Source organism: Crinia signifera, chromosome 4, assembly GCF_055691185.1.
Source record: "Crinia signifera chromosome 4, ASM5569118v1, whole genome shotgun sequence".
Lineage (NCBI taxonomy): Eukaryota > Metazoa > Chordata > Amphibia > Anura > Myobatrachidae > Crinia > Crinia signifera.
Genome location: NC_139220.1, coordinates 158059364 through 158075429, shown reverse-complemented (window position 1 = coordinate 158075429; position 16066 = coordinate 158059364). Strand labels below are relative to the sequence as shown.

At 38.7% G+C, this 16066-nt stretch overlaps 1 protein-coding gene across 2 annotated transcripts in view; it reads left to right on the top strand.

Annotated features, from left to right (window-relative positions):
• Nucleotides 1–16066, top strand: part of POT1 (protection of telomeres 1) — a 109771-nt gene that overhangs the window by 61028 nt on the left and 32677 nt on the right. The window contains exons 7-8 of one of the 2 annotated variants that reach the window (XM_083182856.1): nt 232–320; nt 5240–5296. In XM_083182856.1, coding sequence (XP_083038982.1) covers nt 232–320; nt 5240–5296 — 146 coding nt within the window. The remainder of the gene's footprint in view (nt 1–231; nt 321–5239; nt 5297–16066) is intronic. The other variant, XM_083182857.1, reaches the window with a different exon arrangement.

Sequence of the window (16066 nt, the reverse complement as noted above, 5' to 3'; positions counted from 1 at the left end):
TGTGCGGGGCCAAAATCCTTCCATGGAAAGCTTCACACACTACTAAGCCCAGCCCCAGACTCATGTGAAACTAGCCAATGGGTGCCCATGAGGGAGCTTAGAATGAGTTTGTGAAGCATTATGCTGATTCCCAGGTGCCACGTGGTCCATTATCATACATCATGAAATCCAACATAATTTAAATTATTTATTTTTTTACAAATTGTTGGGGGTTTTTGGGTTGTTTTTTAGGTTCCTTGACACCGTGGAGCTAAAAGAGAATCAACCTTTGGACTCTCTATCTTCATTTGATTTGACTACCTCATCGGATTACCCATTAAGTATGCATATTCAATAAAAAAAAAAAATGTTTAGTAAATGATTTTGCCTTGCTGTCCCATTTATCAACATAGCGTTGAGTGAGAGCCCGAAGGATCTCTTCTGTCTATGAAATTATACGTGGTAAAGATTTTGAGGTTCTGAAGTTTCTGCAGTTTCCTTTGCATGCTTTCACTCAGAGAGGCACCCTGTGCGTCAGCTGCGTGCCCCCCGCACCCACGTCATCGGGGAATTACCATGGGAACTCCCAGGAAACACTGGGCGTTCCCATAGACAAATTCCCTAGCCCGCCTCCCCACGCCCGGACTTCTGTGTGCAAGCGCTGTGGGCGCTCGCACATGGCTGCTGCACATGCGCATAAAAACATATGCCCAGTTGCCAACAATCGCTCCCCTGTGCGAACATGCGGGGGACCGAATGATTTAGCATAACCCCCTGAGTTTTATCAAGTTGCAAGGACCTGCTTTTTCCATGTGCTTTCAAAGAAGGCTGTTTTTACATCCAGATATTCATTTATTCACTGCTTGTGCTCCATTGCTATTGAAATAGAAAGTTTTTATACTTGCCTATAAAATATCTTTGTGCAAAGTTGTTAAGTCACCCGCTGAGGCATGCATGCCTCTTAGCTAGATGGCAACATGCGGTGATTATCCTTCAGAGGGACATGTCAATTTTCTTTACAGTGACCTGCCTCTAACTGTAGGGTTGAAACTATCACACCTGACCCAACAGTCTGGAACATATGTGTTTTATAACAAGTCTAAAAATCTAGTTGTCTCTTCCTGGTTATTGATTTAATATACAATATATTTCTTTCAACATCCACTGCAACTTACTAGGCAGAATTCCTATTCTGCAATGCAGAATATTGCTTGTTCTGGCCTATTGGAAAGTACCGTATCTGTTAAATTGACTGGTCTGTAATCTTCTATTGCTGTTATTACAAAAACATGTAGCCGACAATTACAGATTGAGGGACAAGTACATTAAGAGGGTAAGGGGTGAGATTCCAAAATTGACTTCCCTTTTTCAAATATATCTAGAACGAGGTTGTTGTTTTTTTTAGTTTGTGCATTTTATTTTGATAAAAGCAAATGATTTGCTATTTAATAATAATTTTAAGCACTTATTCACCAATATCTGTTTGATAGAAATTGCAGTGAGAAACTGACAATTTTCTGTTCTGTGTTGCCAGATTTTCATAGTATTATAATCTATAGACAACGAGTTTATTTGTGGCTGATAAAAATCTCTAGAAACACACTAAAAGCTCAGCAGAAAATGGTTTTGGCCAAAGAGATTGCTCAAACTACATTCATTTGTGAGCTATCTGTGCAGACAGAACATTGAACATTCGTATGTGGATAAACGTGTTGGTACCCTTACAGTTCTTTATTCTTCCAGAAAAGTGGTGACATTAATTGGGTTCTAGTGATATTTCATACTAATTGCTTTCTTGAATTGGCATCACTCATGTTGTCAATCTCCTAAACAGTCAATCAACCAATTTAAACTCTGCGGTTTGGTATCCTCATGTGCATCACAGTGAAACCCCTGTTTAGTTTGATGCACAGGATGATTCCAAACAGCCTAGTCCAGTGGTTCTCAACCTCGGTCCTCAAGGACACCCAACAGTGCATGTTTTCCAGGTTTCCTGGCAGTGGCACAGGTGCACTCAATATTCACTGACACATTTTAAAAGATCACAGGTGGATCTAATTAATTCACCTGTGATTCTGTGTGGAGACCTGGAAAACATGCACTGTTAGGGGGCCTTGAGGACCGAGGTTGAGAACCACTGGGCTAGTCAACAACTTTTTTCTGCAAGTTTATCTGGTGCGTTTTCAGCAATTGTACAAGTCTCAGACTACTTGTTCATCTCACAACTTTTATGTTTGACATTAAAAGTATTGCAATGGGACAACTTCAGTTGAGTGATTCTGCTGGACTTCTGACATACAGCGACTTAAACTTTATATACAGCGACTTAAAACCTACCTAAACCATTTGAGTGCCAGCGTTGCTGTGAGAAATCCTCAAAATATCTGCATAAAATGCCAGAGTCGCTCACAGCAACTGTTCTAGTTTTGGGTGCAATATTTATCTAAACTTCAACAAATTGGCTTTGCTGTATTTATTTATTTATACTAAAAGAACAGCAGCTGGGAGCTACGCTGGCATTTTTAGTGGATATTTTGAGGATCTCTCACTGCAACGTTGGCGCTCAAAAAGTGAAACTCGCTATTATGTTTTTATTTTTGTCTTTTTTATGGAGGCTATTACATTCTCTTCAAGATGGTGGATTAAATAAGACCGGAGATGGCACAATGTATGCGGCATTGATGGCCCTGAAGCATGGGGTTTTATTTTAGGACCATATCCAAAAATCTCCATGATGGGGACAAGTTGATATGGTGGTTTATTTCTGTACTCATTGTTTAAAAAGCATAGCCTGTGTGTGTCTATAGCGCTCTCTCATATTCTCTCTCTCGTTCGCTCTCTTTCTCTCTCTCTCTTGCTCTTTATCTCTCTCTCTCTCTTGGTCTTTCTCTCTCTCTTGCTCTCTCTCGTTCTCTCTCTCTCTTGCTCTTTCTCTCTCTCTCTCTCTCTTGCTCTTTCTCTCTCTCTCTCTCTTGCTCTTTCTCTCTCTCTCTCTTGCTCTTTCTCTCTCTCTCTTGCTCTTTCTCTCTCTCTTGCTCTTTCTCTCTCTTGCTCTTTCTCTCTCTCTTGCTCTTTCTCTCTCTCTTGCTCTTTCTCTCTCTCTTGCTCTTTCTCTCTCTTGCTCTTTCTCTCTCTTGCTCTTTCTCTCTCTTGCTCTTTCTCTCTCTTGCTCTTTCTCTCTCTTGCTCTCTCTTGCTCTTTCTCTCTCTTGCTCTTTCTCTCTCTTGCTCTTTCTCTCTCTTGCTCTTTCTCTCTCTTGCTCTTTCTCTCTTTCTCGCTCTTTCTCTCTCTCTCACTCTCTTGCTCTCTCTTGCTCTTTCTCTCTCTCTCTTGCTCTTTCTCTCTCGCGCTCTCATCATATCTAAATGGTTTTACCCCTAAAACTTTAATGTTGTGTTTAAAATGTTATAACACTACCTATTTTTCATATATTTATGTGCTCTTCTCATACAAGGTTACTTCTAAAAGCACATTGAAAAACATTAAAAATATATCCATACACACTCTCTCAACCTGAGCGCTAGTCATAAATATCTGAGTACTGAAATGCTAAAAGAAAATATGGCAAAAGTTAGTGGAATATATTAGAAGAACATTTTGGTTGATTTGTTATTACATGCAAGCTTATAAAATATGAAAAAGCAAATTTCAGATTCACAAATACACTTTATAAAAGCCTTCACAAATTTCTATGAAATCTGTGCACCAGCTTGATATATTAACACTGAAATACTCTTTTATTAGTGTATATATTATTCTTAAGCCTGTGCTTTGCCCACATCAAAATACTGAATGATCCAGTGCAGAAAAAAAAAATGCACGGTAAATGAAAATCTGGAAGATTTTGGGAGCAAAGGACAATTGACCATTTGCGCCTAAACATGGAAAATAGACGAAAATGGTCATTCACACAAATTGGTTACATTTATTTGCAGATGACTGCTTTTGTCCATTTTCCAACTTTTGGGAGCAAATGGTTGATTGTGATTTGTTTCCAGATTTTCATTCCAACCAGTCAAATTGTAAAGATTAATATTCTAGTGTGTATGGGCCTTTAGATTACAAACCATTGTCTGTGTTTATGCTTGCCAGAACTTCTAACATAATATAGGATTTATTTCTGCGCATGTACTGACGCAGGGTGCGTGCACCCGCAGCGAACATTCTCTTCGCCGGGTGCACGCACCCTACACAGCGGGCGCCAGGCATTCCCATTATCATGGGAATGCCCATAAAACGCTGGGCGTTCCCATGCTAATGAGGCAGTGACACGGGTGCGGGAGGCGGCCTGCCCCGCGTCACAGCCAGGGCGCCCGCAGTTTATAGACACCATATAAGTGTCTCTGAACTGCGAGTGCTGGAGAAATCATTTGATGGTCGCCGACCATCGAATGATTTCTCCCCACCTGTGAATGGATGATTACGTAAATTATCTATACGCAAGCATGCGGGGGGGGGGGGGCGATGGCGTCGTCTGATGGTCTCGCAAGGCTGTGAATTTTGCAGCCTTGTGAGTCCATCAGAATATGGTCCGTAGCCTCGAACACCATTGAGAGATGCCTGTCTCGAGAGTATTGACAAGTCCCATTCAACTCTGCTAGTTCCTGGCACCTTTTTTTGTTTTGTTTTTATAAACATGCATCTTGAATGCATTGTGATGCGACTAGGATGCACCATGAGACGTGTGTGTGTGTGTCTGTATTTAAAGCACAACAGAACTTGGTATGGATAAAAAATTCTGTTGTATGCAAATTAAAAGACTTTTCTCACACAGATATGATACAGATACTTCAAACCATATCAAATATGGTTTGAAGTAACATGTTTAAAAAAGGGGCAGACTAGATGGGCCAAGTGGTTCTTATCTGCCGTCAAATTCTATGTTTCTATTTTTCAGACATGCAAGTGTCATACAGTAGATCAAATTAATCAGCAAAGTGTCTGGGTGTACCCTAGCCAGATAGTTGCAACAAAGATGCATTTTTGGCAAAAAAAGACAACCAAAGTTAGCAAGTAGAGTCTCACGGGACCTGTTGTGCAAAGATGGACTGTTTGACCTGACGCATCTGTGTTAATTTCCAGTAAGGTTTTTAAGCTTACAAACACTACAAGTTACTGATTACTGTGTGTTATTTGCATTTCATTCAAGGCATATACTAAGTACAGTATGTTTACCGTATTATCATGGTTTCCACTATTGAACTTTTTTTTAGAATGCCATCATGCTATGTTAAGATATTTACTTTCATCTTGTATACAGGTGAAATGTTGCCATCCTTTGATGCTCCGGAGATATGCCAGCAGCCTTGTGTCAGAGGTATAAAACCATTAATGGATTTGAAGATCACAGTAAGAGAGGCTACTGCACAGCAGGTTGTGTTGTTATCTGAAATGAGCTGTTCAAAGCTTTTTTGTGGTAGATTTTAAAAAAAGGAGGTTTTAGATGAAGCAAAGTAATAAACTGAGAGGGCAAAAAAAGCTAATGAAGTTGATATAGATATACTGTATTCAAACTTAGGTAAGCCATACTTCAAATGGTCTTCAATGTGTGCCATTTGTGTTTATTTAGCTTTTTCTGCATGATTAGGTCTCTTTATTATAGTTTCTGGCCATACATTTTTGTATATAGTTCTTTGCATAACTAATGTTTGGCGCACTATATGATGTTACATTAACTCCATAAGGTGACATGGCATCATGTTAAACTTGAATGGTATTATCACTGCGCTTACTGATAAGTTCATGATCTGTTTAGCAACTAAAGGGGTATACAAACGGGGCAGTTTCAGCCCCATTTGTAAGCGACCTGGCTAGATGGCTTAGAAATTGAGCACTGATCACTCCGTGTAAGCAGGGTCACCGCATCTGTATTCCCATTTTTAGTGTATTGAATTTAATACCTAACATGGGACATCTACCTATATTACAAAGTAACTTACTTGATCACACAATCCATTCCTCATTTTACTCCGTACTCATTCATCCCTGTCCCATAATCTGGCTGCACAGTTACATATATGCATGCAAATAAAGAGCAGAGGGGTAAGCGCTTCTGGTGAGCCTATACACTAGCTGGAGATGTCTGCTGTCACCGGTTATGAATCAAATCGCATACCTACCTCTTGGGTTGATAATTGCCACTGTGGATCTTTCTTTTGCTGGATACTCTGTTGTCTGTTTGACAGACTGCAGTTACTGTTTGTGTTGTGCTTATAAGCTCAAAACTGGCCATACTCTAGTGCGATTTGTCAACTTTTCACCCTATTCCGATGGATCCGGCCAAGAAATCTGGTGAAAAGTGGCCAAATCACATGTGTTTGACATCTGATGCATGGTCCAATGCACATTAGATCAGAGTCGGAGGTCGGACTTGCTACACAAATTAATACTCATCATCACAATTATATTATTCTCATTTCCACCTATTTAATCCAGATAGGATTCCTCTTACCATGCTGTCCACAAACCCCTTCTCATATAGATATAATTGTACACCTCTTCTCATCAAGGTATATTTGTTTAGTTATGTACATTTAATTGTACCTTTGGTTGTATACATATTGGTATGCAATTAAGGGTATAATTGTATACATTTATTTATGTAAGCTGTTGCCCATCGATCGTAATCCAATTTTCCTTTCAAAACCTCCCATGTTGTCTGTTCTTCTCCAATCTGCGCTTGAGTGAAGCCAATCCCACATTATACTTTTGACATTCACTCACATTAATCCATTCACCAGCGCAGTAACCCGCAATGGGAATGCTACTTTACCCCATATGCGAAATTTTGCTCAAACTCGAATAACTTATCCCTATTGGTGTTATGTACCCATATACCATCCTGTATACAGTAATCCACTGTAAACGGCTATCAATTGCCGTTCTACTCCCCAGTGTATCCTCATTAATAGGGCTCACGACATTCTCAAACAGCCTTGGTAATGAGCCCAATTCCCGCATACTCACGGGACCCCCGCCCACAATCCCATACCTTTTCCCATTGGTCACCACACGTATTTAACGCCAAGGTGAATCCCACACCAGTGGGTCACTCGTGAACAAGCCTAAGTGCAAAACACGTGTCTTCTATCCGGGACCACCCCCCTGACGTCATCTAATCACTCCAGTTACCGGCACCTAACAGCTGACCGCACGGCGACAAGCCGGTCTCCCGGCCTGCGTCTCACGGACACTGGTGCCGGCGCACAGATTCCCTCCTCACAGCGGCATCACACACAGCTGGCCGCACGGAGTTAGCCGGCCTCCCCGCTTCCGTCCAACGGACACTGGTGCCGGCGCCTCTCGCAGATCCTGCTCCAAACGTCACCATTAATCCCTGCCGAGCACTCACGCTGATCATCAGCGCTCCGACAGCGCTAGCAGGTACCTCTGTATCTAAACCGGGCATTCGTACAGCTGATGTATGCATTGACAATCTGCGAGATTTATGCTGTCATTTTTCTGCATCCAGAATCAGTATTGTATATACCATTACCTTTTTGCTGTACCTATAACGTGCATCAATTATTTTGTCACCCTTATTGAGTTTATAACTTGCGCTAATCTTGCCATTTTCTTTCCCTGTGAAGTACCTCTATTTTCACTAAATATAACAACCTGATGTTATATTACTCTTGGTATTTGAGATCATTAGCCCGTTGTTAGTTCACCCCACAACTTGTAAGCGAATTTAGTTTATTCTCTATAAGGTGTTTCAGCCCGTTATCCTTCACATTAGATACTTATGTTATATCTTTTATGTGGACCTGCTACATATGTATATTTAAGCTATAAGTGACTCTACACGCTGTAATAACCTCAAACATCAGTGTTCGGTAATTACTACCAGGGAGGTGACAGGGTCACATTGATTCCTGTTGAACTTTGTTTCCTTTTGTCTATTCAAAGCAATACTTTAACCCCCTGTCTATACAGTTGGTCAGTCATCATCAATACTGACACAAGTGAGACACCAATACGGGGTACATTCACTTTATTTTCTTTCTCTGACTTTCTCTCTGTGGGGAGCAAACACAGATTATCACTCTCAACCTCCATCCTATGTACAACATGATGGTAGGACAGTAGAAGGGTCTGTGTTTCGCATAAACCACTTGAACTGCAATCTCCTATATCTGTCACTCTCTCATCCATCTGGGCCACCAGTCCCCCCCTGCAATGTCATCTATGTCAACAGGGAGGTGACCTTTCTGACCCTCTGGAAAGCAGAAGTGACCTGCAGTCTTGCATGTCAGCCACCTGCTTCAGAACCCATTACGGATACGATCAAACTTCACTGTGCCGCCTGATCCCGTCCGATCTCAGCAGCTAAGCAGTGAGAGGCCGGATCAGTACCTACTGGGTGACCAGTAGGGAATATTCGGTGCTGTATAGTTAATTGGGATACAGCTGCATCTGGTTTTCATGAGGGCATTTTCCCTCTACTCTATTCCTTCTAGCATCTTTTGCACCTTTTTCTTAACCAATGACGCCTCATTTAATCGCACCCACCACATGAAGTGTCAATAGTTGTATTTAATCTAATTGACCAGTGATAATACAGAAAATCAACTAATCAATAAATCTATGCTTTTATTATATTCTGTTTTCCTGACTGCCGCTATTATTGCTGCAGATGACTTTAGCTTGTTGCACACTGTACTATTCAATGCGTATGAGGCCTTCCCTTTGCGCTAAACAGTTATAATATGTTAGAAGCAGCAGCCATTTTGTTGAACCATGACTTGCATAAATATTATGAAATGGCTGATCATTCAGAACAGAGCTGTAAAAGTGATTTCTTATAGAATATTGTTTTTGGTTTTAGAAGCTTAAGAATGTGATGTTGACAGTATAATAGAACAAGGACAGACACCTAGACTCCACAATCATCAACTATATGGGAACAAGGCCACACATGCGTAGACCCACAAGGCCACTGAAGTTGGGTGTTGGGTTAATTATGACATCATGATTGAAAGCAGAGCTTTCCAATAAGACTCAATGCTTATGAGTAATTAATTAATTAATGTGATAAAGGTTTAAATATCAGAGTGATAGAAGGAGGAGGAAGGCAGTTGAGGAAGAACCAGCAAGCACGGGGGGCTGGAGGTAATTATGAAGGAGGTTTAATCATGGCTGATCACTGTCCTTGAAAGGTGTCCATTTTGATTTGATTTAGAATTACTGTTTAAGTATTAGCTAATCAATTTTATGTTTCTTGTGTTAGTCTGTATTTGCAAATACCTGTAATGAAGCTATTCTTTAAGTAAAGCATTGCCATACATTTTATAATAAGGTTGTGTGGGTGTGCAATCATTTCAGCGTTGCCGTTATATTTAAAGGTAATAAGGTAAATATATTTGGTTTGGGTTATTTATCATATCTAATCTTATCAGATAAATATCGGGTTTATCAGTTGGAGGCCCCAGCGAGATTCAATGATGGTTGGTGTCCATGTTTTGTCAGTTATTGAGAAGATCAAAGTTTGAAAAAATTAGCTATTGAAAAAAAAAAAAAAAAAAAATGTGTAGAATTTTTTTTAAAGTCGGTGCATTTGTGTACCCTTATCTTCTCAAACATCTGTTAAGGTATGGTAATCCACAATTACTTGAAGCGACTTCGCTATTTAATTATAAAACAAATAGATCGTAATTTAAGGCATGGAAAGACAGCGCTGCATTTTGCAGACTGTCAGCTTGCTAAACCCCCCCGCATCGCCCATTTCTTCTCTGTGTCAGAGAATAGATAAGGAGAGCAGCGAGAAACTTGGCAGGAAGTTTTAAACAACCTTGCTTGTTCCTTTCGTTTATTTGCAAAGCATGCAGACTATAGCAAGCATATTGATATAAAGGTTATGCTGGCTTTTCTACTTTTTAAAAAAGGAAAAAAAAATCTTTAAATAACAGTATTTTTTTTTTGTTTTTGTTTTTTGACCGCGGTTGGATTGTTTGGTATATATTGTCTGCTGAGGATATTGCTGAAGTAACTAATCTGTAGCGGTTGTTTTGATAATTAGAGTTTCTTTGTTTGTCCAATCTATAAATTTTAAAGAAGTTGCATATATTTGTTGTAGGTTTTCCCGTGCTTATAATTTGGTGATTAGAGATAGGTAGAGGAGATTGTGCATTTACATTTTTTCCTGGTTGTCTGGCCAGCAACATGTGGAAGAAATGGAATGCATGATTTATCCATAATCTGTATTGTTTGGAAACCCCCGGATTGTCTACTGTATGTGGTTTATATGAGAAAATGTTAATAAATAATTAAGTATACGTTGCATTGTTAGAGCTAGCAAGCAGTCGGATTACAATAACAATTTGAGATAGTTTCTTTATATCCATAGACAGAGGTCAGTTAAAATACAGAGTTTAAAGGACTAGACGCTAATATTGTAAGCCAAGTAACAGTTCATTTTTACCACCAGAATAAATAAAGTTAATTGGAATATTGTTTATAACAAAGAAAGATCGAGTTTATCTCATTGTAAAGTTTGTTTCATCTCTTGTCTTGCGGAGATGAAGTCCGTAATGTAGGACTGATGTTTTTCTGCTATGGGTTTTTGATTTAATTTTTTTGGTTTATTAAACAAAGCAGCTGTGAGTTGGAAACTCTAAAGTGATGGATTCAGTTGATGTAAAGCGAGATAAGGAGTTGTCCATGTTAGGTGAAGAAACAGGAAATGATCATGTGAATTCAATGTTTTTTTCATTTAATGAGTAATACATTTTGGATAAGAAAAGTGATATATATATCGATGAGATATAAGTCCAATATAACATCTATTCTTAAAGGTTCATATTGACATATTAGACCGTGTTTTCTGTTGGCAATTTCTGTTGCCTATTTGCTCAATCTGGATACATATATTGAATCAGATATACCTTGAGTAATGCGCAGATAAATCCTGGGTTTATTTTTATTCTTATGAATGGAAGGTAATCAGTGATAACTGACTCAAGGGTGTGGGGTTTTCTTTAAGCCAATTTTTGTTTTGTTTTTGATTTGTGTTAATTTAATTTTGTTTGTTTTGAAAGGGGGAGGGTACTAAATTTATAGAGTATTTTAAGGGGTTAATACTGTGGCCACAGTTAGCTAGATAACCAGGGGAGATAGTGATCTAATCGTGTAATGATCACTTAGACAATGTGCAGATATGGTAACAAAGAATGACATATTGCATATAATTTTTTTCTGAATTGATGAGTTGATTTTTTCCTGTGAAGAGTGCTGACCGGTAGCGAGATTCACAGGGGGTATCTGCCACCTACGTACAAGGTAGAATATATGGGGAAAAATAATAAGAGAAGACAGGGTGGGGGTGGGACACGTGACTACTGGTAACAAAGAATGACAGTAGAGACCCACAAGACTGGTAACAAGGAATGACAGGATGTGGAAGGCGTAGGTGTGGTAACAGTGAATGACACATAACGCAAGGTTAGGTTTTTTGGGGACATTTTTCATTTATTTTATTTAGATTTTTGTCTTTGAAAGAGGTAACACCTTTTTAAGCATTTGTATGGGATCACAGAAAGTTCTGAGTATGTGACTAGTGTGAGCAAGTGAGAAGGAATAGAAAATACTATGCTGGTCATAGTTAGTTGGAATTGGCGATGATGATGCACCTGTGAGGTAATGATTATTTTATGAGAGTGAACGCGCAATGGTCTGGTGACAGGTGGTGAAAGCTTCAAGAATTGAGATAGTATATCCCACTAACCCACATATGTTTGGAAAGATTGTACTGTCCCACTGAGGGGTTAATTCTGTTTAGTGAGAAGTGAGGAGAGGTGATATGTCTTTTAGAGCCTTAGGGAGAAAAAAAAATATGGGAAAAAAAAGAATAATTTTGAAAAAAATGTTTGTTTATTTTTGAAAAAGCAGAAGGGAATAAGTTTTTTTCAGTGATGAGGTGAGAGTAACATCAGAAATAACTCTGTAGGAGATTAAAGGCAGGAAATGATTAATGAGATTGATAAGAGAGTAAAGTTTTATTCCTAAATGATGTGAAATATCCAAGGAGTGTTACAGAACTGTTTTCCATAACAAGGACATTTAAACAATTGTGTTGAAAGATCTTAGAATTGAAGATATTGTTTACCCTTTTGAAAAAGCACAATGAATAGATTAAAGTTATTACAATGTTTGTATGGGACAGTGATCAGCCATACCCAAGGATGACCTCCAGCCCCCTCCCCTCTGCTTCCCTCATGTGATAATGTTGTTTTGTCAACATCTGTTTAAAAAAAAAAACAACTGCCATTTTTTTTTTTACAAATGACAAATGCTAATATGATGTCTGAGCTTAATAATGCTATTGCTTTTGCTTGTTTTATTTAAATTAAATCCCAGCCAATAGAGGTGTGACCATTCCAGAGAAAAGATTAATTTACAAATTGATGCATTTCATTTTGCACAGAAAAAAAAATATTGAGTCTGCAGGTACCTCTGCAGAATCCTTATCAAAGCCCTTATTGAAAAATGCAGATTTTATAGTGATTATTATAAGATGCATATTGAGTTGCATTTTTATGCTTACTTATTTATCTGATTGCATGTTGCCACTTTACTAGATCCATTGGTCATGCATATGAGCCCACAAATAAGGAATGGAGGTCACAATTAGGTGCAGCACTACTGGGTACTGCTACTAGTAATCGCATTTGCTGCACAACCAATCATGATATTCTCTCAAATATTTGTAATGATTTAATGATTGTTTTTTCTCAGTGTGGTTTGGAAGAAATTGTGTATTAGTAACAGGAATCCATGAGAGACTGCTGTCAGAAGGCACTAATCGATATGAGGACCCTCACGGGGTTAGAGGATTTTGATGAGTTTTTCATTACTAATCATGTCACAAGTTTCTAAACATCTATGGACCACAAGAAATAGTTTTTTTCCAGATTTTACAACAACGCATACTATTTAATACCCATAGTATTTGCAACACTCTGTTATTGCAGGTTATCTACCCAATGCGATTATTCTTATTATTTTTTTAGTGTAAATCAATTCATTTTACAGTTATGGAAGTATTACAGTCATCTAGTCATTGGTTTATGATCTGCATATCTTTTACTATCAAATAGCAGATAGTCAGTACTTACTACATTTATTTACAGCACAGTCCAATATACGTGGACTTAATTAAGTCAAAGTTTTATGGACAGTCCCACTATGTCCCACAATGAGTTGCATAATTGCTACCACAATGCTGATTCAATATGTTTATGATCTAATGATGTGTTTAAATTCTTTACAGGATTCTCTTACTGACACCTTTTCTATTACTACTACTAAATCTAACTGACACAGAGCTGACAAAGTACAATATACTGACATAATTGCTTCATTTGAGGCTTTGATACACGCACTGACAGAAACCACAGCACTGGATATATCAGATTTATCATATGTCTTTACTGTAATGAATAACAAGCAGCAGCCTTGGGAGTTTGAACACATATACATTGGGGTTCACATAGACCCATCAGGTGTTACAGTTGCACACTTGACCGAGTGGCATCTGCTTTACCAACATGTTTAAGGACTGTGGCGGCTGCTGCAGCCTTTGTATAGAAATTACAGAACACCGCACACTATGTGTCTCTAATGCTACATCTTTTCTAATGAACTCTTCACGGACAAGACACATTTCCAGTGCATGGTTCTCTCGTTGGGAACTTTTTCTCCCAGCGCCACATGACCTGACTATTGTCAGGTGTGGTACGCTAAATCCTGCTACTCTGCTACCTGGTGGGACCCGGGAGTCCCAGAGGATGGATGAGAGGCAGGATTTAGAACATGATTGTGAGGAATATTTAAAGCAAAATTTCTCCAATTAGACCTGATATCTCTGACACGCCACTACCATCTACAAAGATTGTAGTTGTCACCAACAAGGAGACTCAGGATGGCCATATACGGGATATGCGGTAGTATTGGATTTAGAGATCCTCATTTTCCATCGAGATTTTGCTATGATATAATACGCTAATATCACAGCAAGTAAAGGAGCTTATTGAGGCTGTGCAACTCCCTGCAAAGGCAGTAGTTGTTAAGTGTCAAGCTCACATGTTATAAAGTGATCTTGTTGCACTTGGTAACAAAAAAATAAGATGGCCACTGTTGTGAATCACACCACTATACAATTTAATGTTTTTACAATTGACCAGCAGAATCTCATAAAACATCAAGAGTTGTGTATTTAAAAGGAATGTGCCAATGGATGATGAATGGATGCAGTCAAAAGGCTAATGGCCTAGGTAAAGATGGTGGGGGCAGACCAGTAGCTCCCCAAACCCCTCCTCATGGCAAATGCGAAAGCTGCCCATGGGATGACCCATGTAAGGAGAGAGAGGGCATGTATGTTGATTTCATCTTATGCAGAGGCCCAAACACATCTGCAGAAGAATGAACTCAGGAAAATTATTCCTATAGAACCATCTAACATTTCTCCTACCACTGGTCCATTCCTAAGGTTAAAAATAATTTTTTTGGGAATTTACATGCATTTAAAATTGCCATTATATTTAAATGGTATCTGATATGTTATCTTGATTATAAGGAACATCCCAGCTGTCCCATGTACAGCATCCTTTACAGCAAAGAAATTTATTGAGAAATTTGTGTTCAGATATGTTATCCCAAGGTATAGGGTATTAAAAAAAATTATTGAGGTATTTGACAGGAAAGGTATTCTAAGGAATAAATCAATGTATGGTTATTGAAAATTTGGTTGCACTCACCACACACTAAAAGGTTTTAGTCAAAATTGAACATGTTAACAAATGCACATTGAGAACACATTATTTAGGGTGGGTGTGGAAATTACCATGAGTTGACTTGAAGTTTTGTCTTCGGTTTTGTATGACATTCACACTACTCCTCAGCAGCCACTGAACCTGTCCCCTTATAAGATCATTATTTTAATTGATATATACATTTTTTTGGGAGACCATCAATCCCTATTCAACATCCAGCAGCAGACTTGTCACTCTAATTCTCACATCATCTAAATACTTTGCCAGAAAAGCAAACAAGCTTATGAAGGGATGTTGTTATAAGGTCCAGCCTGGAGACTATGCAATGGTGAGAAAATTCTTACAATTAAATGTCTCGTAGATCAAAGGCAAGACCCGTCCCTGTGAAACAAACCAATTGAATTAATGCGTCTCACTGCAAGAAGGTTTCCGACCTGGTGGTGATATCAGTTGAAAGAAAAATAAACTGATGCAGATAAATATTGTGACTGTGATTCTAACTTAATAAACTTATTTGATGATGGGCCTGTCCAGGGCCCCCACACAGACCAAGACAAGGTCCACGGAATCGGGGGGCATCCTTAGTGGTGTCCCTGCGGGTTGTGGGCAAGAAGAGGTCCACGGAATCGGGGGATACCCTTAGTGGTGTCCCTGCGGGTTGTGGACAAGGTGTAAAACAATGATTCCCATGAGTGACCAAGTTTCCCATACATTAACTAACTGAAGAAGTCATTTTTGTTTTTTTAAGTTTTCATTTTTATAGTGAATGAGGGTTACCAGGGATTGGTTGCTGGCAAGGACAGTGTGTATAGTTATCAAAGAGGTATTACTAGAGTCATGGTGGTGTATTCTACTTCTGCTTTTAAATTTAATCCCACAAGTATAGTAATAATCATAACAGACACACATATACATCATACTACTGATGCTCCCAGGTTTCGGTATGCATCAGAGGATGGTAAATAAAATACTGATAGCCAATATGTTAAACTAATTAGAAGGTTTAAAATAAATATATGAGTAATAACATAAAAGTAACTGAGAACGCCCACACCAGAACTATTGATAGAATACATCTAGTAAGGTATCAGTAAAGAAGAGGCATTCTAAGTAAGGATGGTAACAATGGTGCAAACATAATATCTATATGCAAACTGACATTTTCTTCTTTAAGACGCTCATCATGAGCTGATAGAAAGAACAATAAGGTAAACTGATTGTTGGTTATATTGTCATCTACGGTATCACTCCGGTAATGTTGGGTTAATGGCTACTTATATTTGCAGTCAAATCAAACAACACTTCATTTTCTATGTAGG